Source organism: Rattus norvegicus, chromosome 10 (genome assembly GCF_021556685.1).
Source record: "Rattus norvegicus strain SHRSP/BbbUtx chromosome 10, alternate assembly SHRSP_T2T, whole genome shotgun sequence".
NCBI classification, from domain to species: Eukaryota; Metazoa; Chordata; class Mammalia; order Rodentia; family Muridae; genus Rattus; species Rattus norvegicus.
The window spans coordinates 17851422-17871127 of NC_141543.1; the positions used below are offsets into that span (position 1 = coordinate 17851422).

Genomic DNA, 19706 nt, shown 5'->3' on the forward strand with positions numbered 1-19706 from the left:
GTGCATGCGCGGGTTTTGCACCTGGTGTCAGACTGGCTGGGGCGGTACTATGCAAATGGGGTGGTTCATGCCTCACCAATCTCTGGAGGACAAGTAGCTGGGATGACAGTGGGGTGACTCGTGCCCCACCAATCCCTGAAAGATTATTAGCATACTGTTGTGTATATAAGGCGAGCAACTTTGCCGCTTGTCATCCCTGTGTTAACAATGAAGTGGTCCTGCAGTAAAGGCTGTTGAGAAGAATCCGACCTTGTTGCGTCTTCCTTGCTGGCCGAGGTGGGCGTGACACTAAAGCTAAAACCACACATTGCACCTCACACAATAGTAGGAGATTTCAACACCTAGTCTCATCAATGGACAGATCATGGAAACAGAAATCAAACAGAGACATAGAGAAACTAACAGAAGTTATGAACCAAATGGACTTAACAGATATGTATAGAACATTCTATCCTAAAATAAAAGGATATAACTTCTCAGCACCTCATGTTACCTTCTCCAAAATTGACCACATAATTGGTCACAAAAAAACCTCAACTGATACAGGAAGATAGAAGTAGTCCCATGCATCGTATCAGATCACCACGGACTAAGACTGGTCTTCAATAACCAAAATAGTGAAAGAATGCCCACATAAACATGAAAGCTGAACAATGCTCTACTCAATGATAACTTGGTCAAGAAAGAAATAGAGAGCAAAATGAATAACTTCTTAGAATTTAATGAAAATGAAGGTACAACATTCCCAAACTTATGGGACACAATGAAAGCTGTGCTAAGAGGAAAACGCATAGCTCTGAATGCCTGCAAAAAGAAACAGGAGAGAGCATACATCAGCAACAGGACAGCACACCTAAAAGCACCAGAACAAAAAGAAGCAAAGAGGAGTAGAAGGCAGGGAATATCAAACTCAGGGCTGAAATCAACCAAGTAGAAACAAAAAGTACTATATATAGAATCAACAAAACCAAGAGCTGGTTCTTTGAGAAAATCAACAAGATAGATTAAACCCTTAGCTGGACTAAGCAGAGGGCACAGAGAGTGTGTTTAAATTAACAAAATCAGAAATGAAAAGGGAGACATAACAACAGAATCTCAGGAAATTCACAAAAATCATCAGATCCTACTACAAAAGCTTATATTCAACAAAACTGGAAAATCTGGAGGAAATGGACAATTTTCTAGACAAATATCAGGTACTAAAGCTAAATCTGGAACAGGTAATCCATCTAAACAACTCCATAACTCCTAAAGAAATAAAAGCAGTTATTAAAAATCTCTCAACCCCAAAGAGCCCAGGACCAGATGGGTTTAGGGCAAAATTCTATCAGACTTTCACAGAAGACCTCATATCAATACTGTCCAAAGTATTCCACAAAATTGAAACAGATGGAGCACTACCAAATTCCTTCTATGAAGCCACAATTACTCTTATACCTAACCTACAAAAAGAGTGAACAAGGTAGAGAACTTCAGACCAATTTCCCTTATGAATATCAATGCAAAAATACTCAATAAAATTCTCACAAATGGAGCATGTGCCTTGTTGTATGTTGGAGCATCTTTTGGGTAAAGGCCCAAGAGAGGTATAGCTGGGTCCTCAGGTAGTACAATGTCCAATTTTCTGAGGAACCTCCAGACTAATTTCCAGAGTGGTTGTACCAGTTTGCAATCCCACCAAGAATGGAGGTGTATTCCTCTTTCTCCACATCCATGCCAGCATCTGTGGTCACCTGAGCTTTTGTTTTTTTGACCTAATTGATAAGATATAATTGCCCACTTAAACATACAAACCCGGTACCATCCATCCCTTGAGAACATTAATAACAACCTGTAAATACAGAGCGGAATCTTTACGTCAGCCTCCATTGTCCTGCCACGGCTTCTTCTTCTCACCCTCCTCTTCTCCCATTCCAGTCTCCTCCTCTTCCTTCAAACTTCTCTCCTGCCCATGTTTCCTTCTCCTCCAATGACAGGCCTCCTTCTGTCCTGTACCTGCCCCTCACCTGTATTTTACAAATTCAATGGGGAGAAGTTTCTGGTGAAGACACTTGATTCCTGAGTACTTGACTAGGCAGCTGTCCTTGGGGCAGTGGAATTAGCATCAAAATACAGATAACTCCATGGCAAACCACAACATTTCCCCCTTTCTGTCCAGTTAAAAAGCCTTTTCATTTATATATAAATTGAGTACAATTATTACCACTCTACAATTTGTAAAGCATATGATCTACTCAACACCCAGTCCATCACTATATCAGTTAAACAGAACATTTAGTTATCCATTACAACTTAAGAAAAGCTAAAATCTATATTATATCTTGGCTAGCTAGTATACTATCTGATAACTATCCAATAAAATATGTATATTCAGAGTCACCTGAGTTCTTTATCTTAGCCATTCTGACTGGTGTGAGGTGGAATCTCAGGGTTGTTTTGATTTGCATTTCCCTGATGACTAAGAATTTTGAACATTTCTTTAGGTGCTTCTCAGCCATTTGATATTCTTCAGTTGTGAATTCTTTGTTTAGCTCTGTACCCCATTTATAATAGGGTGATTTGGCTCTCTGAATTCTAACTTCTTGAGTTCTTTGTATATTTTGGATATTAGTCCTCTATCAGATATAGGATTGGTAAAGATCTTTGGTTGGCATTTTGGTTGGCAATCTGTTGGTTGCCATTTTGTCCTAATGGCAGTGTCCTTTGCCTTACAGTAGCTGTGCAGTTTCATGAGGTTCCAATTGTCCGTTCTGGATCTCAGAGCATAAGCTATTGGTGTTCTCTTCAGGAAATTTTCCCCAGTGACCATGTGATCGAGACTCTTCCCATTTTTTTCTTCTATTAGTTTGAGTGTATCTGGTTTGATGTGGAGGTCCTTGATCCACTTGGACTTAAGCTTTGTACAGGGTGATAAGAATGGATCAATTTGCATTCTTCTACATGCTGACCTCCAGTTGAACCAGCACCATTTGTTGAAAATGCTATCTTTCTTCCATTGGATGGTTTTAGATCCTTTGTCAAAGATTAAGTGGCTATAGGTGTGTGGGCTCATTTCTGGGTCTTTGATTCTGTTTCACTGATCTACCTGCCTGTCTCTGTACCAATACCATGCAGATTTATCACTACTGCTCTGAAGTTAGGGATGGTGATTCCCCCAGAATTTCTTTTATTGTTGAGTATAGTTCCCGCTGTCCTGTTTTTTTTGTTATTCCAAATGAATTTGCAAATTGGTCTTTCTATCTCTATAAAGAATTGAGTAGGAATTTTGATGGGGATTGCATTGAATCTGTAGATTGCTTTTGGCAAAATGGCCACCTTTACTATATTAATCCTGCCAATCTATGAACATGGAAGATCTTTCCATCTTCTGAGGTCTTCCTCAATTTCTTTCATCAGAGATTTGAAGTTCTTGTCCACTATGTTCATAGCAGCCTTATTTATAGTAGCCAGAAGCTGGAAAGAACCCAGATGCCCTTCAACAGAGGAACGGATTAAAAAAGATGTGGTACATCTACACAATGGAGTACTACTCAGCAATCAAAAAATGACTTCATGAAATTCATAAGCAAATGGAATGATCTAGAAAATATCATCCTGAGTGAGGTTACTCAATCATAGAAAAACACACTTGGTATGTACTCACTGATAAGTGGATATTAGCCAAAAAGCTCAAATTACCCAAGATGCAATCTATAGACCACAGGAAGCTCAAGAAGAAGGATGACCAAAATGCAGATGCTCCCACTCCTTGTTAGAAGGGTGAAATTCATAGGAGGGGATATGGAATCAATGTTTAGAGCAGTGACTCCAGGAATGGCCATTCAGAGCCTGACACACATGTGGCCCATATATATACAGCCACCAAAATTAGATAAGATTGATGAAGCTAAAAAATGCATGCAGAAAGGGACTGGATATAGATCTCTCCTGAGAGACACATGCAGAGCATGTCCAACATAGAGATTAATGCTAGCAGCAAACCACCGAACTAAGAATAGTTTGGGGGAATTAGAGGAAGTATTGAAAGAATTGAAGGAGCTTACAACTCCATAAATACAACAATGCTAACCAACCAGAGCTTCCAGGGGCTAAACCACTACTGAAAGACTATGCATGGACTGACCCAGGGCTTCAACTGCACACGTTGCAGGGAATAGCCTTGTTGGGGCACCAGTGGAAGTGAAAGCCCTTAATCTTATTAAGATTGGAGCCCCAGTGCAGGAGAATATGGAGGAAGGCAATAAGGGGGATGGATAAGGGGAATACCAATGTGAGGGAGGGAGGGAAGGGAATGGGGACTTATGGACAGGAAACTGGGAAGGGGAATAACCTTTGAAATGTAAAAAAAGACATATATAATAAAAATGTAAAAAATTTCTCACAAATGGAATCCATGAACACATTAAAATGATCATCCATCACGATTAAGTAGACTTTTTCTCAGGGATGCAGGGATGGTTCAATATATTGAAATCCATCAACATAATCCACTATATAAACAAACTCAAAGAAAAAAACACATGATCATTTCATTAGATGCTGAGAAAGCATTTGACAAAATTCAACACCCCTTCATGATAAAAGTCCTGGAAAGAATAGGAATTCAAGGCCCATACCTAAACATAGTAAAAGCCATATACAGCAAACCAGTTGCTAACATTAAACTAAATGGAGAGAAAATTGAAGCAATCCCACTAAAATCAGGTACTAGACAAGGCTGCCCACTCTCTCCCTACTTATTCAATATAGTTCTTGAAGTTCTAGCCAGAGCAATCAGACAACAAAAAAGGAGGTCAAGGGGATACAGATCGGAAAAGAAGAAGCCAAAATATCACTATTTGCAGATGATATGATAGTATATTTATGTGATCCCAAAACTTCCACCAGAGAACTACTAAAGCTGATAAACAACTTCAGCAAAGTGGCTGGGTATAAAATTAACTCAAATAAATCAGTAGCCTTCCTCTACACAAAAGAGAAACAAGCCGAGAAAGAAATTAGGGAAACGACACCCTTCATAATAGACCCACATAATATAAAGTACCTCGGTGTGACTTTAACCAAGCAAGTAAAAGATTTGTACAATAAGAACTTCAAGACTCTGAAGAAAGAAATTGAAGAAGACCTCAGAAGATGGAAAGATCTCCCATGCTCATGGATTGGCAGGATTAATATAGTAAAAATGGCCATTTTACCAAAAGCGATCTACAGATTCAATGCAATCCCCATCAAAATACCAATCCAATTCTTCAAAGAGTTAGACAGAACAATTTGAAAATTCATCTGGAATAACAAAAAACCCAGGATAGCTTAAACTATCCTCAACAATAAAAGGACTTCAGGGGGAAGCACTATCCCTGAACTCAAGCAGTATTACAAGGCAATAGTGATAAAAACTGCATGGTATTGGTACAGAGACAGACAGATAGACCAATGGAAGAGAATTGAAGACCAAGAAATGAACCCACACAACTATGGTCACTTGATTTTTGACAAAGGAGCCAAAACCATCCAATGGAAAAAAGATAGCATTTTCAGCAAATGGTGCTGGTTCAACTGGAGGTCAACATGTAGAAGAATGCAGATTGATCCATGCTTATCACCCTGGAAAAAGCTTAAGTCCAAGTGGATCAAGGACCTCCACATCAAACCAGATACACTCAAACTAATAGAAGAAAAACTAGAGAAGCATCTGGAACACATGGGCACTGGAAAAAATTTCCTGAACAAAACACCAATGGCTTATGCTCTAAGATCAAGAATCGACAAATGGGATCTCATAAAACTGCAAAGCTTCTGTAAGGCAAAGGACACTGTGGTTAGGGCAAAACAGCAACCAACTGATTGGGAAAAGATCTTTCCCAATCCTACAACAGATAGAGGCCTTATATCCAAAATATACAAAGAATTCAAGAAGTTAGACCGCAGGGAGACAAATAACCCTATTAAAAAATGGGGTTCAGATCTAAACAAAGAATTCACAGCTGAGGAATGCCGAATGGCTGAGAAACACCTAAAGAAATGTTCAACATCTTTAGTCATAAGGGAAATGCAAATCAAAACAACCCTGAGATTTCACCTCACACCAGTGAGAATGGCTAAGATCAAAAACTCAGGTGACAGCAGATGCTGGCGAGGATGCGGAGAAAGAGGAACACTCCTCCATTGTTGGTGGGATTTCAGACTGGTACAACCATTCTGGAAATCAGTCTGGAGGTTCCTCAGAAAATTGGACATTGAACTGCCTGAGGATCCAGCTATACCTCTTTTGGGCATATACCCAAAAGATGCCCCAACATATAAAAAAGACATGTGCTCCACTATGTTCATCGCAGCCTTATTTATAATAGCCAGAAGCTGGAAAGAACCCAGATGCCCTTCAACAGAGGAATGGATACAGAAAATGTGGTACATCTACACAATGGAATATTACTCAGCTATCAAAAACAACGGCTTTATGAAATTCATAGGCAAATGGTTGGAACTGGAAAATATCATTCTGAGTGAGCTAACCCAATCACAGAAAGACATACATGGTATGCACTCATTGATAAGTGGCTATTAGCCCAAATGCTTGAATTACCCTACATGCCTAGAACAAATGAAACTCAAGACGGATGATCAAAATGTGAATGTTTCACGCCTTCTTTAAAAGGGGAACAAGAATACCCTTGGCAGGGAAGAGAGAGGCAAAGATTAAAACAGACACAGAAGGAACACCCATTCAGAGCCTGCCCCACATGTGGCCCATACATATACAGCCACCCAATTAGACAAGATGGATGAAGCAAAGAAGTGCAGACTGACAGGAGCCGGATGTAGATCGCTCCTGAGAGACACAGCCAGAATACAGCAAATACAGAGGCGAATGCCAGCAGCAAACCACTGAACTGAGAATAGAACCCCCGTTGAAGGAATCAGAGAAAGAACTGGTAGAGCTTGAAGTGGCTCGATACCCCATATGTACAACAATGCCAAGCAACCAGAGCTTCCAGGGACTAAGCCACTACCTAAAGACTATACATGGACTGACCCTGGACTCTGACCACATAGGTAGCAAATGAATATCCTAGTAAGAGCACCAGTGGAAGGGGAAGCCCTGGGTCCTGCTAAGACTGAACCCCCAGTGAACTAGACTGTTGGGGGGAGGGCGGCAATGGGGGGAGGGTTGGGAGGGGAATACCCATAAGGAAGGGGAGGGGGGAGGGGGATTTTTGCCCGGAAACCGGGAAAGGGAATAACACTCGAAATGTATATAAGAAATACTCAAGTTAATAAAAAAAAATAGAGGGGGAATATACAGCTCCAAGGCAACTTATTATCTCAATTTAAAACTAAAATTTGCATCTTATATAGCATATGTACAACTCAGAGCATGGTGCCAAGGCACACTCATTATTAATTAATTATTTTCTAAGAAAAACAGATGGTAAAATAATTTATATTCCTGAGAAAAAATCCTTACATTCCTATTTCTAGAAAGTGTTATTCTAAGACAGAAAATCCAAGGAGAATTAGTGAACAGTATCCAATATCAAGTCATGAATAAAATTCTGCATTTTGAAATTTATTATTTTAGATAGCAGGCCACTATTTAAAGTATACCTAAATATGGTTTTGTATTTTTCTTAGTATTACATGGAAACCATGAGTAAAGGGAGCTGTGTAGCTGGTCAAGAAAAGTCAGGAATGGTAGCTCTCTCATACAGGCCAAGGGTAGGAGAAAGGGCAGATGTGAGATGGGGGACAGGTGGAGGGGTAACCAAGAAGTGGGATATCATAGGATGGGGGGTTGGTGGAAGGGGAAGCCAGGAAATAGGATATCATTTGAGATGTAAATGAATGGAATGATTAATAATTATTTTTTTAGAAAAAGACAGTATTATTCACTCATCTGAATGTACATGAGATGTATACTTAAATAAATACTGTTTTAAACCTCAAAAAAAAGAATATTTGGTCTAGAAAAGAGTAAAGAATGCTTTTTTTAATTTTTAATCTTGTAATGCTTTTTTCTTTGTTTCTTAAGACAGGGTCATTGTGTTGCCCAGACTGCCTTCAAATTCACAGGGACCCACTTTCTTCTGTTTTCCAAGTGCTGGGAATAAAAGCATGGACCTCTGTGGCCAGCCCAAGTACTGATTTTAAAAAGAACTTTATTGTAGATAATTTCAAACATACGTTAAGAGAAGACAACGCAGACATTCAAGCACATATATGCAAGAATTAAATAAAGCCTCATATAATTTCATCTATGCCCTTAACTTTGTTTTCCTATTTTATTTTTTATTTCTTTGTTCCTGCGGGTGGAAATGGAACCTGGTCCCTGTGCAAGAGCAACCAGTCCTCTAAACCCTTAAGCAATTTCTCTCCAGCTTCTAATATCTCTTTTCTTTGTGCTGCTTTTGTTTTTATGAGACTGGGTCTGGTATGGTAGGTAAGGCTAGCCTGGAACATGACAGCAATCTTGTTCCCTCAGACTTCAGTGTGTCTGGATGAGAGGTGTAAGCCAGCACATGCTATCATTTTTATCAACTACTTCCCAGGCTGAGCTGAGAGAGAATTGGCTTCTACTGTTTGACACTGACTGGGAAGGAAGACCTCATCTATCTTGTTATTAGAAGTGCCCCAAATCTTGAACTCAACAGCAAGTAGGACTTTCCCCAACTTCCTTCCACAACTCTTGTGTGTTTGCAGTTTTTGTTGTGATCTCTCAGAATTTTGCTTATTCATCTGTAAATCAAGTGGAAGCAGTTTGTAAGCTTCTGGAGGCACAAGGACAGGACAATCACATTGAGGATGTACCCATGCCAGGTTTAGAAGTCCTGTCATGAATTGTATCTAGGAAAGGGATGGGGAGTACAAAGGAAGCTGTTGGAGCTGCACCCAAGGGTCTATACAGTTGCAGAAGCACACACATCACTATGGGCTGGCAAGAAATAATTCTCAAGGATGTGGGTTGTCTGAGGACTGGTATCCTTCAGTCATGGAGGACTACACACTCCCCAATCTAACTTTTTCTTTCACTGAACTTTTCACTGAACTTTACACTGTATATTTCATAGGATTGAACCAGACCTTGTAATGCCAATTACTCCTAGGGCTGCCTATAGGCAGATGAGCCATAAGACCTATGTGGTAAGTAATCAAATGTGAGGAAGAGAGAACATTCCCTCAGACAGTGCCATGACCTCATTTTCTGTGCTGAGGGCATGAAGAATGGGAACCGATTCTTTAATACTAAAGGCTCAGATCAGTCTCAGGGAATTCTCTCTGGGATTTCACTCTACACAGATTGCTTCACTCACAAGTTCTGACTGTGAGCTTAGATGATATGTTGCGCCCTTGTTGGTCAAGAGGGAGCAAGAGCAGGCTTACGCAACTAATTTCTGCTGGTCTTTAATGAGATACTCAGGGACTCTATCCCTAGTGGGACTTCATGCTGCAGAAAATATCTTCTTCTCCCAGACCTCCTCCTGACACGGAGGTCTGGGACAGTGATCGTCCACTCTTCACCTTCTGAGAACCTAACCATATTCCCAAGATTTTCTAAGCCTTAGAATAATGAACACTATTACCCAACACCTCCAAGGTAAAAGTAATAGAACTGGCATGTTAGGCATTTTCAAGGTATTAGAAATGCCAATGTTTCTTCTGCACCAAGTGCTGCTCACTCTCTCTCAGAGAGGGGTCATCAGCAGGAGTCACAGTTCCACCAGTTGGAGCTTGAGATCACTAAAATAGCTGGCTGCTTCTCCTTTCCTTTGAGCTTCTAAGGAGTGGAAAAAAATACAGAAAATGTTATCAGATACAGGTAAGATCGATGTGCTTGAAAGCTTGTATGTTATATCCAATAAAACTAAAGGGGTCAATCTGGGGAACAAACTAAAACTGGGATTTGTAAGTTGAGTGTGTGGAGCAAAGGAGTGGATACAGAAACCCTAATGCAGGATTAGTGTGAACCTGGTTGTAGCACCCAAACCTGAAGATGGCCTTCCGAACTCTTCTTTGTTCTGTAGCTTGGCTCAGACTCATGAGCAGCACCAACCAGTCCAGTGTCACTGAATTTCTCCTCCTGGGACTCTCCAGGCAGCCCCAGCAGCAGCAGCTCCTCTTCCTGCTCTTCCTCACCATGTACCTGGCCACTGTCCTGGGAAACCTGCTCATCATCCTGGCCATCGGCACAGACACCCACCTGCACACCCCCATGTACTTCTTCCTCAGCAATCTGTCCTTTGTGGATGTCTGCTTCTCCTCCACCACTGTCCCTAAAGTTCTGGCCAACCATATACTTGGGAGTCAGGCCATTTCCTTCTCTGGGTGTCTCACCCAGCTGTATTTTCTCGGTGTGTTCGGTAACATGGACAATTTCCTGCTGGCTGTGATGTCCTATGACCGATTTGTGGCCATATGCCACCCTTTACACTACACAACAAAGATGACCCATCAGCTCTGTGTCCTGCTTGTTGTGGGGTCATGGGTTGTAGCCAACATGAATTGTCTGTTGCACATACTGCTCATGGCTCGACTCTCCTTCTGTGCAGACAACATGATCCCCCACTTCTTCTGTGATGGAACTCCCCTCCTGAAACTCTCCTGCTCAGACACACATCTCAATGAGCTGATGATTCTTACAGAGGGAGCTGTGGTCATGGTCACCCCATTTGTCTGCATCCTCATCTCCTACATCCACATCACCTGTGAGGTCCTCAGAGTGTCATCCCCCAGGGGAGGATGGAAATCCTTCTCCACCTGTGGCTCCCACCTGGCTGTGGTCTGCCTCTTCTATGGCACTATCATCGCAGTGTATTTCAACCCATCATCCTCTCACTTAGCTGGGAGGGACATGGCAGCTGCAGTGATGTATGCAGTGGTGACCCCAATGCTGAACCCTTTCATCTATAGCCTGAGGAACAGCGACATGAAAGCGGCTTTAAGGAAAGTGCTCGCCATGAGATTTTCATCTAAGCAGTAATGTTAAGTGTTGCACATCACAGAGGGAGCTATTGTCTAAGAATTCTTCATGTTTTGTCAATTATCTGAAACTTCTCACTTACGTTTTGTAAGAAAAGCATCAATTATCTCTCCCAAATACAGAGCCTAGAATATGTACTGTTACATGATGACATCTGGCCATTACATAGCATCTACCATTTAGCAGGAAATAGGTTGATTCAATAAAAATGAGCTGTGCTTTCTATAGTTCTAGGTTGACCTTTCATTCCCTCTGCCCTCTTTACCTGTCTCTGTCAATGTCTGCTGGTGTTTCCAGGTAGCAACTCTTTTGTTCTTGTTTGCTGCTGTTGTTGTTGCTGCTGTTGTTTTGTTTTCTTTTGTATGAGACAGAGTCTTGCTATGCAGGTCTAGGTGTCCTGGATGTTTCACTTAGTAAAAAGTTTATTAGCTTTCAATTTTCATTTCGTAGTAAAACTTTTAAAGTTAGTGCCTGTAACTTGGTTTTACTGATCTTGTGTATTTTTATTTCTAAGATTTTTCTTTTTCAATTGTGATGAAAATATTCATTCCTTTTATTTTTATCTTTTCTTTTCATTTTTGTTTCTTTCTGTTTCACTTTGTCTCTCACTCTCCCTTCCAACCACCCTTCCTCCATCCACCCCTCCCTCTTACCCTCCTTCCTCTCTCTTTCTTTCCTCCTTTCTTTCTTTCACACCATTTTAACTTCTGCTTTCATATACTCTGATGTGTGGCCTTCCACTGGACTGTGGTTGAGTTAAAGTTGCTACATTCTTAATGAAAACAATCTGTTCTTCCCTAGTGGCTAAGACTTGCCAACAGCTCTATAGCTAAGGCCTACCAGTGGGACTTCATTCCAACTTCCTCTGCTACTTCCGTGTAACTTATGGTTACACATGTCTCGTATGTGTTGTCACACCACTGTGAGCCCATGTGTGCAGCTTGGCCTGGGAGACATCTACCACCTCTAGTTCTTACACTTTTCATGTTGAAACTTGGTAGGACTTCTGAGTTGTATTGATTATTGTTTTCAACGAAATTGCAGACATTATTTCTAAAAGCAATTCCCCCACTCCTTCATTCCTTTCCCTGTAGAATCTTGTCATGTGTCTGGCAGTATTTCCTGTCTTTGCCCTTTGCCTGTTGTCCTTGTCTCTTGCTTTCTCTCTGATCTCCAGCTTGTGCTAACACTTTCCCTGTCCTCTGCTTTGCTCACTCTTCCTTCTTCCAGTACAAGTCTGCTGAGGGCCTCTAATGAGCTGTTTCTTTTGATCAGGATCTTCTGATTCCCGAATCTCCACCTGATCCCTGCTTTTCTCACAATTCCTCTTCCTGAAGTCTCTGTTTAATCTGGCAATTTTATTAAGCTTTTGTTTAGTTCAATTTTATACTTGTTAGTTTGTTTTTTGTTTACTGTGCATGTTTTCTGGTCAGTGAGTACGTCTGCCAGCTTTGTTTACATAGTGAGTTCCAGGACAGTGGGACTATGTGGAGACCCTGTTTCAAAAAGAGAGAGAGCAAGAGAAAGAGACAGAGACAGATTCAGAGAGACAGACACACAGACATAGAGACAGAGACAGAGAAACAGAGACATGAGACCTTGATATCAATATATACCAATACCACAGTAATGATGGTGCAAATAGGGAAATTTTTATTTGATGGTACAGAAAAACAATTCTAGTACTCATTTGAGTGGATGTTTATTTTCTCATGAACATGTGTGGCATGCAATATTAAATCAGGAAATGGTTAATAAAAAGGAAAATGTCTTCCATAATCCCAGTATAGAGCATGCCATTCATGCACTCTATATCCCTTTCTGTCATATCTATTTTATAAAAGAAGGTTCTAAATTACTGAAAGTTTTTATACTTCTATTTTTATTAAATTTATGTAGTCCACCCGTTAGTAATTTCTGTTTATCTTTTGAAACATGAAAATGTACAGTATGTTTTGAAATTTATTTTGAAAATTGTGGGTCTGAGAAAGGTACCCTGATTCCTGGTCAGGACAGGTTGAATCGCAGGAAACCCTAATAGGTATGACAGGCGCATTCCCAGCTTCCCAGATCAAGGCCTCACTAGCTGCAGCCCCCCATAAACGCGTGTTGTGAGGTTTGACACAGACCAATCACAGAGCAGCTCCCCTCCCAACATATCTAGGCCGGCCAAGACAATGGGAAAACACACCTGAAACCCAAAAGTTTTCAGGTTTTGCTTAAATGCTTGTTCTCCCTAACAGGAACACCTAAGACAGTGTTCACGCTTCTCAACCTAAAATTTCCATGTCTCTTTATTTAAATGTTCATTTTCTCCCTAGCATTCATGATTTATGTCCAAAAATTTTCGAATTTTCCTATAAGGTTTAAAAGTCATCTAACCTACCCCGACAGGTCAAACCAACTATACTGATAACCATTATTTAATCCTTAATTCACCACCAGTTTTTTTTCACAAACTATTACTCTTTATCTAAGATACATAATTAACACAATATTTTAATTCAAGAAGGATAACTCAAGAAGGATGACCAAAATGCAGATGCTTCACTCCTTCTTTAAAAACGGAACAAAAATATCCATAGGAGGTAATAGGGAGGCAAAGTTTAGAACAGAGACTGAAGGAACGCCCATTCAGAGCCTGCCCCACATGTGGACCTGATATATACAGCCACCAAACTAGATAAGAGAGATGAAGCTAAGATGTGCATGCTGACAGGAACTGGATATAGCTCTCTCCTGAGAGACACAGCTAGAACATTTTAAATACAGAGGTGAATGTTAGTAGCAAACCACTGAACTGAGAACAGACTCCTGTTGGAGGAATTAAAGAAAGGACTGAAAGAGCTGAAGGGATTTGCAACCCCATAAGAACAACAATACCAATCAATCAGAGCTTCCAGGGACTAAACCACTGCCCAAAGACTGTACATGGATTGACCCTGGGCTCCAACTGCATATGTAGCAATGAATAGACTTGTTGGGACACCAGTGGAATGGAAAGTCCTTGGTCCTGCCAATGTTGGACCCCTGGTGTAGGGGACTGTTGGGTGGGGTGGTAATTGGTGTTGGATGGGGAGGGAAACACCCATATAGAAGGGTTAGGGGGCTAATGGACAGCAAACCAGGTAAGGGAATAACATTTGAAATGTAAATAAGAAAAACCTAATTTAATAAAAATGGAAAAAGTAACTAAGGCTGTTATGAACATAAAAAAAGGTCTACTTATTTACCTGGGTTGTCCTGTATTTCTTTAAGGGAGTTATTTATGTCCTTCTTAAAGTCCTCTGTCATCATCATGAGATGTGACTTTAAATCAAAAATCTTGCTTTTCTTATGTGTTTGGAAATCCAGTATTTGCTTTGGTGGGAAAACTGGACTCTGATGATGCCAAGTAATCTTGGTTTCTGTTGTTTAGGCTCCTGAGCTTGTCTCTCACCATCAGGTTGTCTCTGGTGTTAGCTTTTCTTGCAGTCTCTGAGAGTGGCTTGACCCTCCTGTAAGCCTGTGTGTCAGCATTCCTGTAGACCTATTTTCTTTCAGCCAGATCTGGGAACAGAGAGCTGCTCCTGGGTTTGTGTGTCCTGAAACATCCAGGCACGTCACTTGGAGCAGACGATTTGGTCCTACCTCTACTCTCAAGTGTGTCACCGTTCCTGGAGACTGGTTTTCAGCTCTGGGCTTAGGCAGACACGGAAAGTGTTCTGTTCCTGACTGTTCCTAGGTTCCTGTATCAAGAGGGCACTAGGCAGGTTCCTCTTTGGCCAGGAATGTGAGCAGAAGTGGTGGTTTCCCCTGAGCTCTCAGGAATTGTCCTCATTTCTGAGAGCCCAGCTCTCTCTCCCACGGGATTTGGATACAGAGAGCTGTGGGACCAGTTCAGGTGTGGGTGTAGGCAAAATTCAGAAGTGTACTGTCCCAGACTGCTCCTCCCTTTGTGTGTCCTGAGGCCACCAGGAGGGTAGCTCAAAGCACAAGAGTTAGTCTTACCTCTGCTCTAAGGTGTGTTGCCATTCTGTGAGGGTGCTTTGCATCCCCAACCACAACCCTCCCGCCTCACTGCCCTTACATTCCCCTTCACTGTGGTGTCCAGCCTTGGCAGGACCAAGAGTTTCTCTTCCCATTGGTGCCCAACAAGGCCATCCTCTACTACATATGCAGATGGAGCCACGGATCTGTCCATGTGTACTCCTTGGATGGTGGTTTAGTCCCTGGGACCTGTAGTTGGTTCGTGTTGTTTTTCTTATGAGGTGCAAGCCCCTTCAGCTCCTTCAACCCTTTCTCTAACTCCTCCAATGGGAATCCTATTCTCAGCTCAATTGTTGGTAGCAAGCATTCCCCTTTGTATTCGTCATTTGTCATGCTCTGGTAGAGCCTTTCAGGAGACAGGTATATCAGGCTCCAGTCAGCATGCAAGTCTTGGCATCAACAATACTTTCTGAGTTTTGTGGCTGTGTGTATGTGGACTGGATCCCTAAGTGGGGCAGGCTTTGAATGGCCATCCCTTCAGTCTCTGCTCCAAACTTCGTGTCCATATCTCCTCCCATAAATGTTTTTGTTCCCCCTTTTAAGAAGTACTGAAGCATCTACACTTTGGTCATCCTTCTTCTTGAGCTTCATGTGGTCCCTGCATTGTATATTAGGTAATCCAAGCTTTTCGGCTAATATCCACTTATCAGTGAGTGCATAGCAAGTGTGGTTTTTTTATGTGATTGGATTACCTCACTCAGGATGATATTTTCTAGTTCTATCCATTTACCTATGAATCATGAAAACATTGTTTTTAATAGTTGAGTAGTACTCCATTGTGTAAATGCACCACCCTTTCTGTATCTATTCTTCTGTTGTATCTCATCATCTTTTACTTTCAACAGATTTAATATTACTCTCCACTGTATTTGTGATGGAATTATAAATCTAATTATAATCAATTGAGCTTCCTATATTCATAGGTCATTTTGTAAAATGACTTTTCAGTCAGTATTTCCTTTCTGTTCCCTAAAAATCCTTACTTTATATATTTGTGATTATACCATTGTCTACACATGACCTATCCTGATTCTATTTACTTTTTTTCAACTTCCAAAATCTCTATATGACTATTTGAAAATTTTCCCATTATTTATTGATCTGTTCATATTTGTAGAGCCCATTTAGTGAACACTTTATATCCATTGTTTACTTTCCAATTCAGAATTTCCATTTACCATTTACCTGTAATTTTTTGGCTATTTATTCCATATTTGATTTGACATTGTTTTCATATTTTTGTTTACTTCTTCAATATTGTTCGTCTTTCCATCTGCTAACATGTATACAATGGCTTCTTGGAGATATTTTTGTTAAAGATAGATTCTGCTCTTTCTTTCCTGTCCTTCTGCTATAAAGGTCATACATATATATGCATGTAAAGTCTGTTTCTTGCAACCTTTCATTTGTTGAAAACTGGATATTTTGGAAATATATCATTGCATATCAAGGTTCTGGTTCCTCCTGCTGTGTTTGTTCTTGCTTATCATTTTTTGGGTTACTTTATGCAGTCTATTTCTCTGACACTGTGAATCCTCTGAATGAGGATCCTCACATAAAAGAACTTTCAGTCACCCTGTCATCAGCCTGGCATGGCTCAAAAATTAGTAAAACTCTCTTCCACTTTGTTGAGCACAGGAGCTGATAAACTCTAGTAGTTTACACTGCAATAACTTACTATATTGATAGAAATAAAGTGCACTTAAGCATCTGATCTAGAGGAGTGGACCAGAGGTAAGAGCAGTGATTGTCTTTTCAAACGACCATGTATTTATTCCCAGTACCTACATAGTACCTGACAACCATCCGTAACACCATATCCAAGAGATCTGACATCCTCTTCTGATCTCCATGGGCAAGAGGCATGCATGTGATGCACATACATGCATGCAAGCCAAACACCCACAAAAGGGTCTGTGTTACCTCTTCTTGACCCCAAGGCCAGCAAAGCAATCCAAGGAAGATGTTTTTCTTTTTGTTTTATTGGATATTTTATATATTTCCATTTCAAATGTTATCCCCCTTTTCCCTTCTCCCACCCTTCTTTCCCCTTTCTCCCTTCTTCCATGAATATGATCCTATTTTCATCCACTTCCTCCGACCCACCGACTCCTATCTTGACACCCAGGTATTCCCCTACACTGGGGAAATGAGCCTTCCCAGGACCAGGAACTTCTCTTCCTATTTTTTTAAAAAAATTATTAGATATATTTCTTTACTTATATTTCAAACGTTATTCCCCTTCCTGGTTTCCTGTCCATAAGCCCTCATTCCCTCCCCTCATCCTCCTCCATGTAGGTATTCCTCCTATTCATCCCCCATATTCCCCTGCACTGGGGGTCCAACCTTGGCAGGACCAAGTGCTTCCCCTTCCCCTGGTGCCCCAATAAGGTTATTCTCTGCAGTTGGAGCCCTGGGTCAGTCCAAGTCACCAGTATTTTGGTGGTGGTTTAGTCCCTGGAAGCTCTGGTTGGTTGGTGTTGTTGTTTTTATGGGGTTGCAAGCCCCTTCAGCTCTTTCAATGCTTCCTCTAATTCCCCCCAAGGGGTCCTATTCTCAGTTTGGTGGTTTGCTGCTAGCATTGACCTCTGTATTGGACATGCTCTGGATGTGTCTCTCAGGAGAGATCTATATCCCATTCCTTTCAGTATGCATTTTCTAGCTTCATTAATCTTTTCTAGTTTTGGTGGAGATATATATGGGTCACATGTCTGTCAGGCTCTGAATGGCCATTCCTTGAGTCACTGCTCTAAACTTTGCTTCCACATCCCCTCCTATGGATGTTTTTTCCTCCTTTGAAGAAGGAGTTGGAGCATCTGCATTTTGGTCATCCTTCTTCTTGAGCTTCCTGTGATCTATAGATTGCATCTTGGGTAATTTGAGCTTTTTGGCTAACATCCACTTATCGATGAGTGCATACCAAGTGTGCCTTTCTGTGATTGAGTAACCTCACTCAGGATAATATTTTTTAGTTCATTCCATTTGCCTATGAATTTCATGAAGTCATTGTTTTTGATAGCTGAGTAGTACTCCATTGTGTAGATGTACCACATTTTTTGAATTCATTCTTCTGTTGAAGGGCATCTTGGTTCTTTCCAGCTTCTGGCTATTATAAATAAGGCTGCTATGAACATAGTGTAGCATGTGTCTTTGTTGTATGTTGGAACATCTTTTGGGAAAAGGCCCAAGAGAGGTATAGCTGGATCCTCAGTTAGTGTAATGTCCAATATTCTGAGGAACCTCCAGACTGATTTCCAGAGTGGTTGTACCAGTTTGCAATGCCACCAACAATGGAGGAGTGTTCCTCTTTCTCCACATCCTCGCCAGCATCTGCTGTCACCTGAGTTTTTTATCTTAGCCATTCTGACTGGTGTGAGGTGGAATCTCAGGGTTGTTTTGATTTGCAATTCCCTGATTACTAAGGATGTTGAACATTTCTTTAGGTGCTTTTTGGCCATTAGATAATTCTCAGCTGTGAATTCTTTGTTTACCTCTGTACCCCATTTTAATAGGGTTATTTGGATCTCTGGAGTCTAACTTCTTGAGTTCTTTGTATATTTTGGATATTAGCCCTCTATCAGATGTAGGATTGGTAAAGATCTTTTCCCAATATGTTGGTTGCTGTTTTGTCCTAATGACAGTGTCTTTTGCCTTACAGAAGTTTTACAGTTTTATGAGCTCCTATTTGTCAATTCTTGATCTTACAGCATGAGCCATGGGTGTTTTGTTCAGGAAAAATTTCCCAGTGTCCACGTGTTCGAAATTCTTCCCCACTCTTTCTTCTATTAGTTTGAGTGTATCTGGTTTGATGTGGAGTTCCTTGATCCATTTGGACTTAAGTTTTGTACATGGTGATAAGAATGAATCAATTTGCATTTTTCTACATGCTGACCTCCAGTCTAATGAGCACCATTTGTTGAAAATGCTATCTTTGAATCATTGGGTGATTTTAGCTCCTTTGTCAAAAATCAAGTGATCATAGGTGTGTGGGTTCATTTCTGGGTCTTCAATTCTATTCCACTGGTCTATCTGCCTGTCTTTGTACCAATATCATACAGTTTTTATGACTATAGCTCGAGGTCACGGATAGTGATTTCCCCCAGAAGTTCTTTTATTGTTTAGTATAGTTTTTGCTATCCTGGGTTTTTTGTTATTCCAGATGAATTTGCAAATTGCTCTTTCTATCTTTATAAAGAATTGAGTAGGAATTTTGATAGGGATTGCATTGAAACTGTAGATTGCTCTTCGCTAAATGGCCATCTTTACTATATTAATCCTGCCAATCCGTGAGCATGGAACATCTTTCCATCTTCTGAGATCTTCCTCAATTTCTTTCTTCAGACACTTGAAGTTCTTGACATACAGATCTTTCACTTGCTTGGTTAAAGTCATACCAAGGTATTTTATATTATTTGGGACTATTGTGAAGGGTGTCATTTCCTTAATTTCTTTCTCAGCTGCCTGTTTATCCTTTGAGTAGAGGAAGGCTATTGATTTGTTTGAGTTAATTTTATACCCAGACACTTTGCTGAAGTTGTTTATCAGGTTAAGTAGTTCTCTGGTGGAACTTTTGGGGTCACTTAAGCATGCTATCGTATCACCTGCAAGTAGTGATATTTTGATTTCTTCCCTTCCCTTTGACCTCCTTTCTCTGTCTGATTGCTCTGGCTAGGACTTTGAGTACTATATTGAATAAGGAGGG

At 40.7% G+C, this 19706-nt stretch overlaps 1 protein-coding gene across 1 annotated transcript; it reads left to right on the plus strand.

Annotated features, from left to right (window-relative positions):
* The first annotated feature begins 10033 nt into the window (after positions 1-10033).
* Positions 10034-10975, plus strand: Or1f29l1 (olfactory receptor family 1 subfamily F member 29 like 1). Its single transcript, NM_001416774.1, is given in 1 exon segment — positions 10034-10975. A coding segment is annotated over 1 exon segment (942 nt).
* Positions 10976-19706: the final 8731 nt, after the last annotated feature.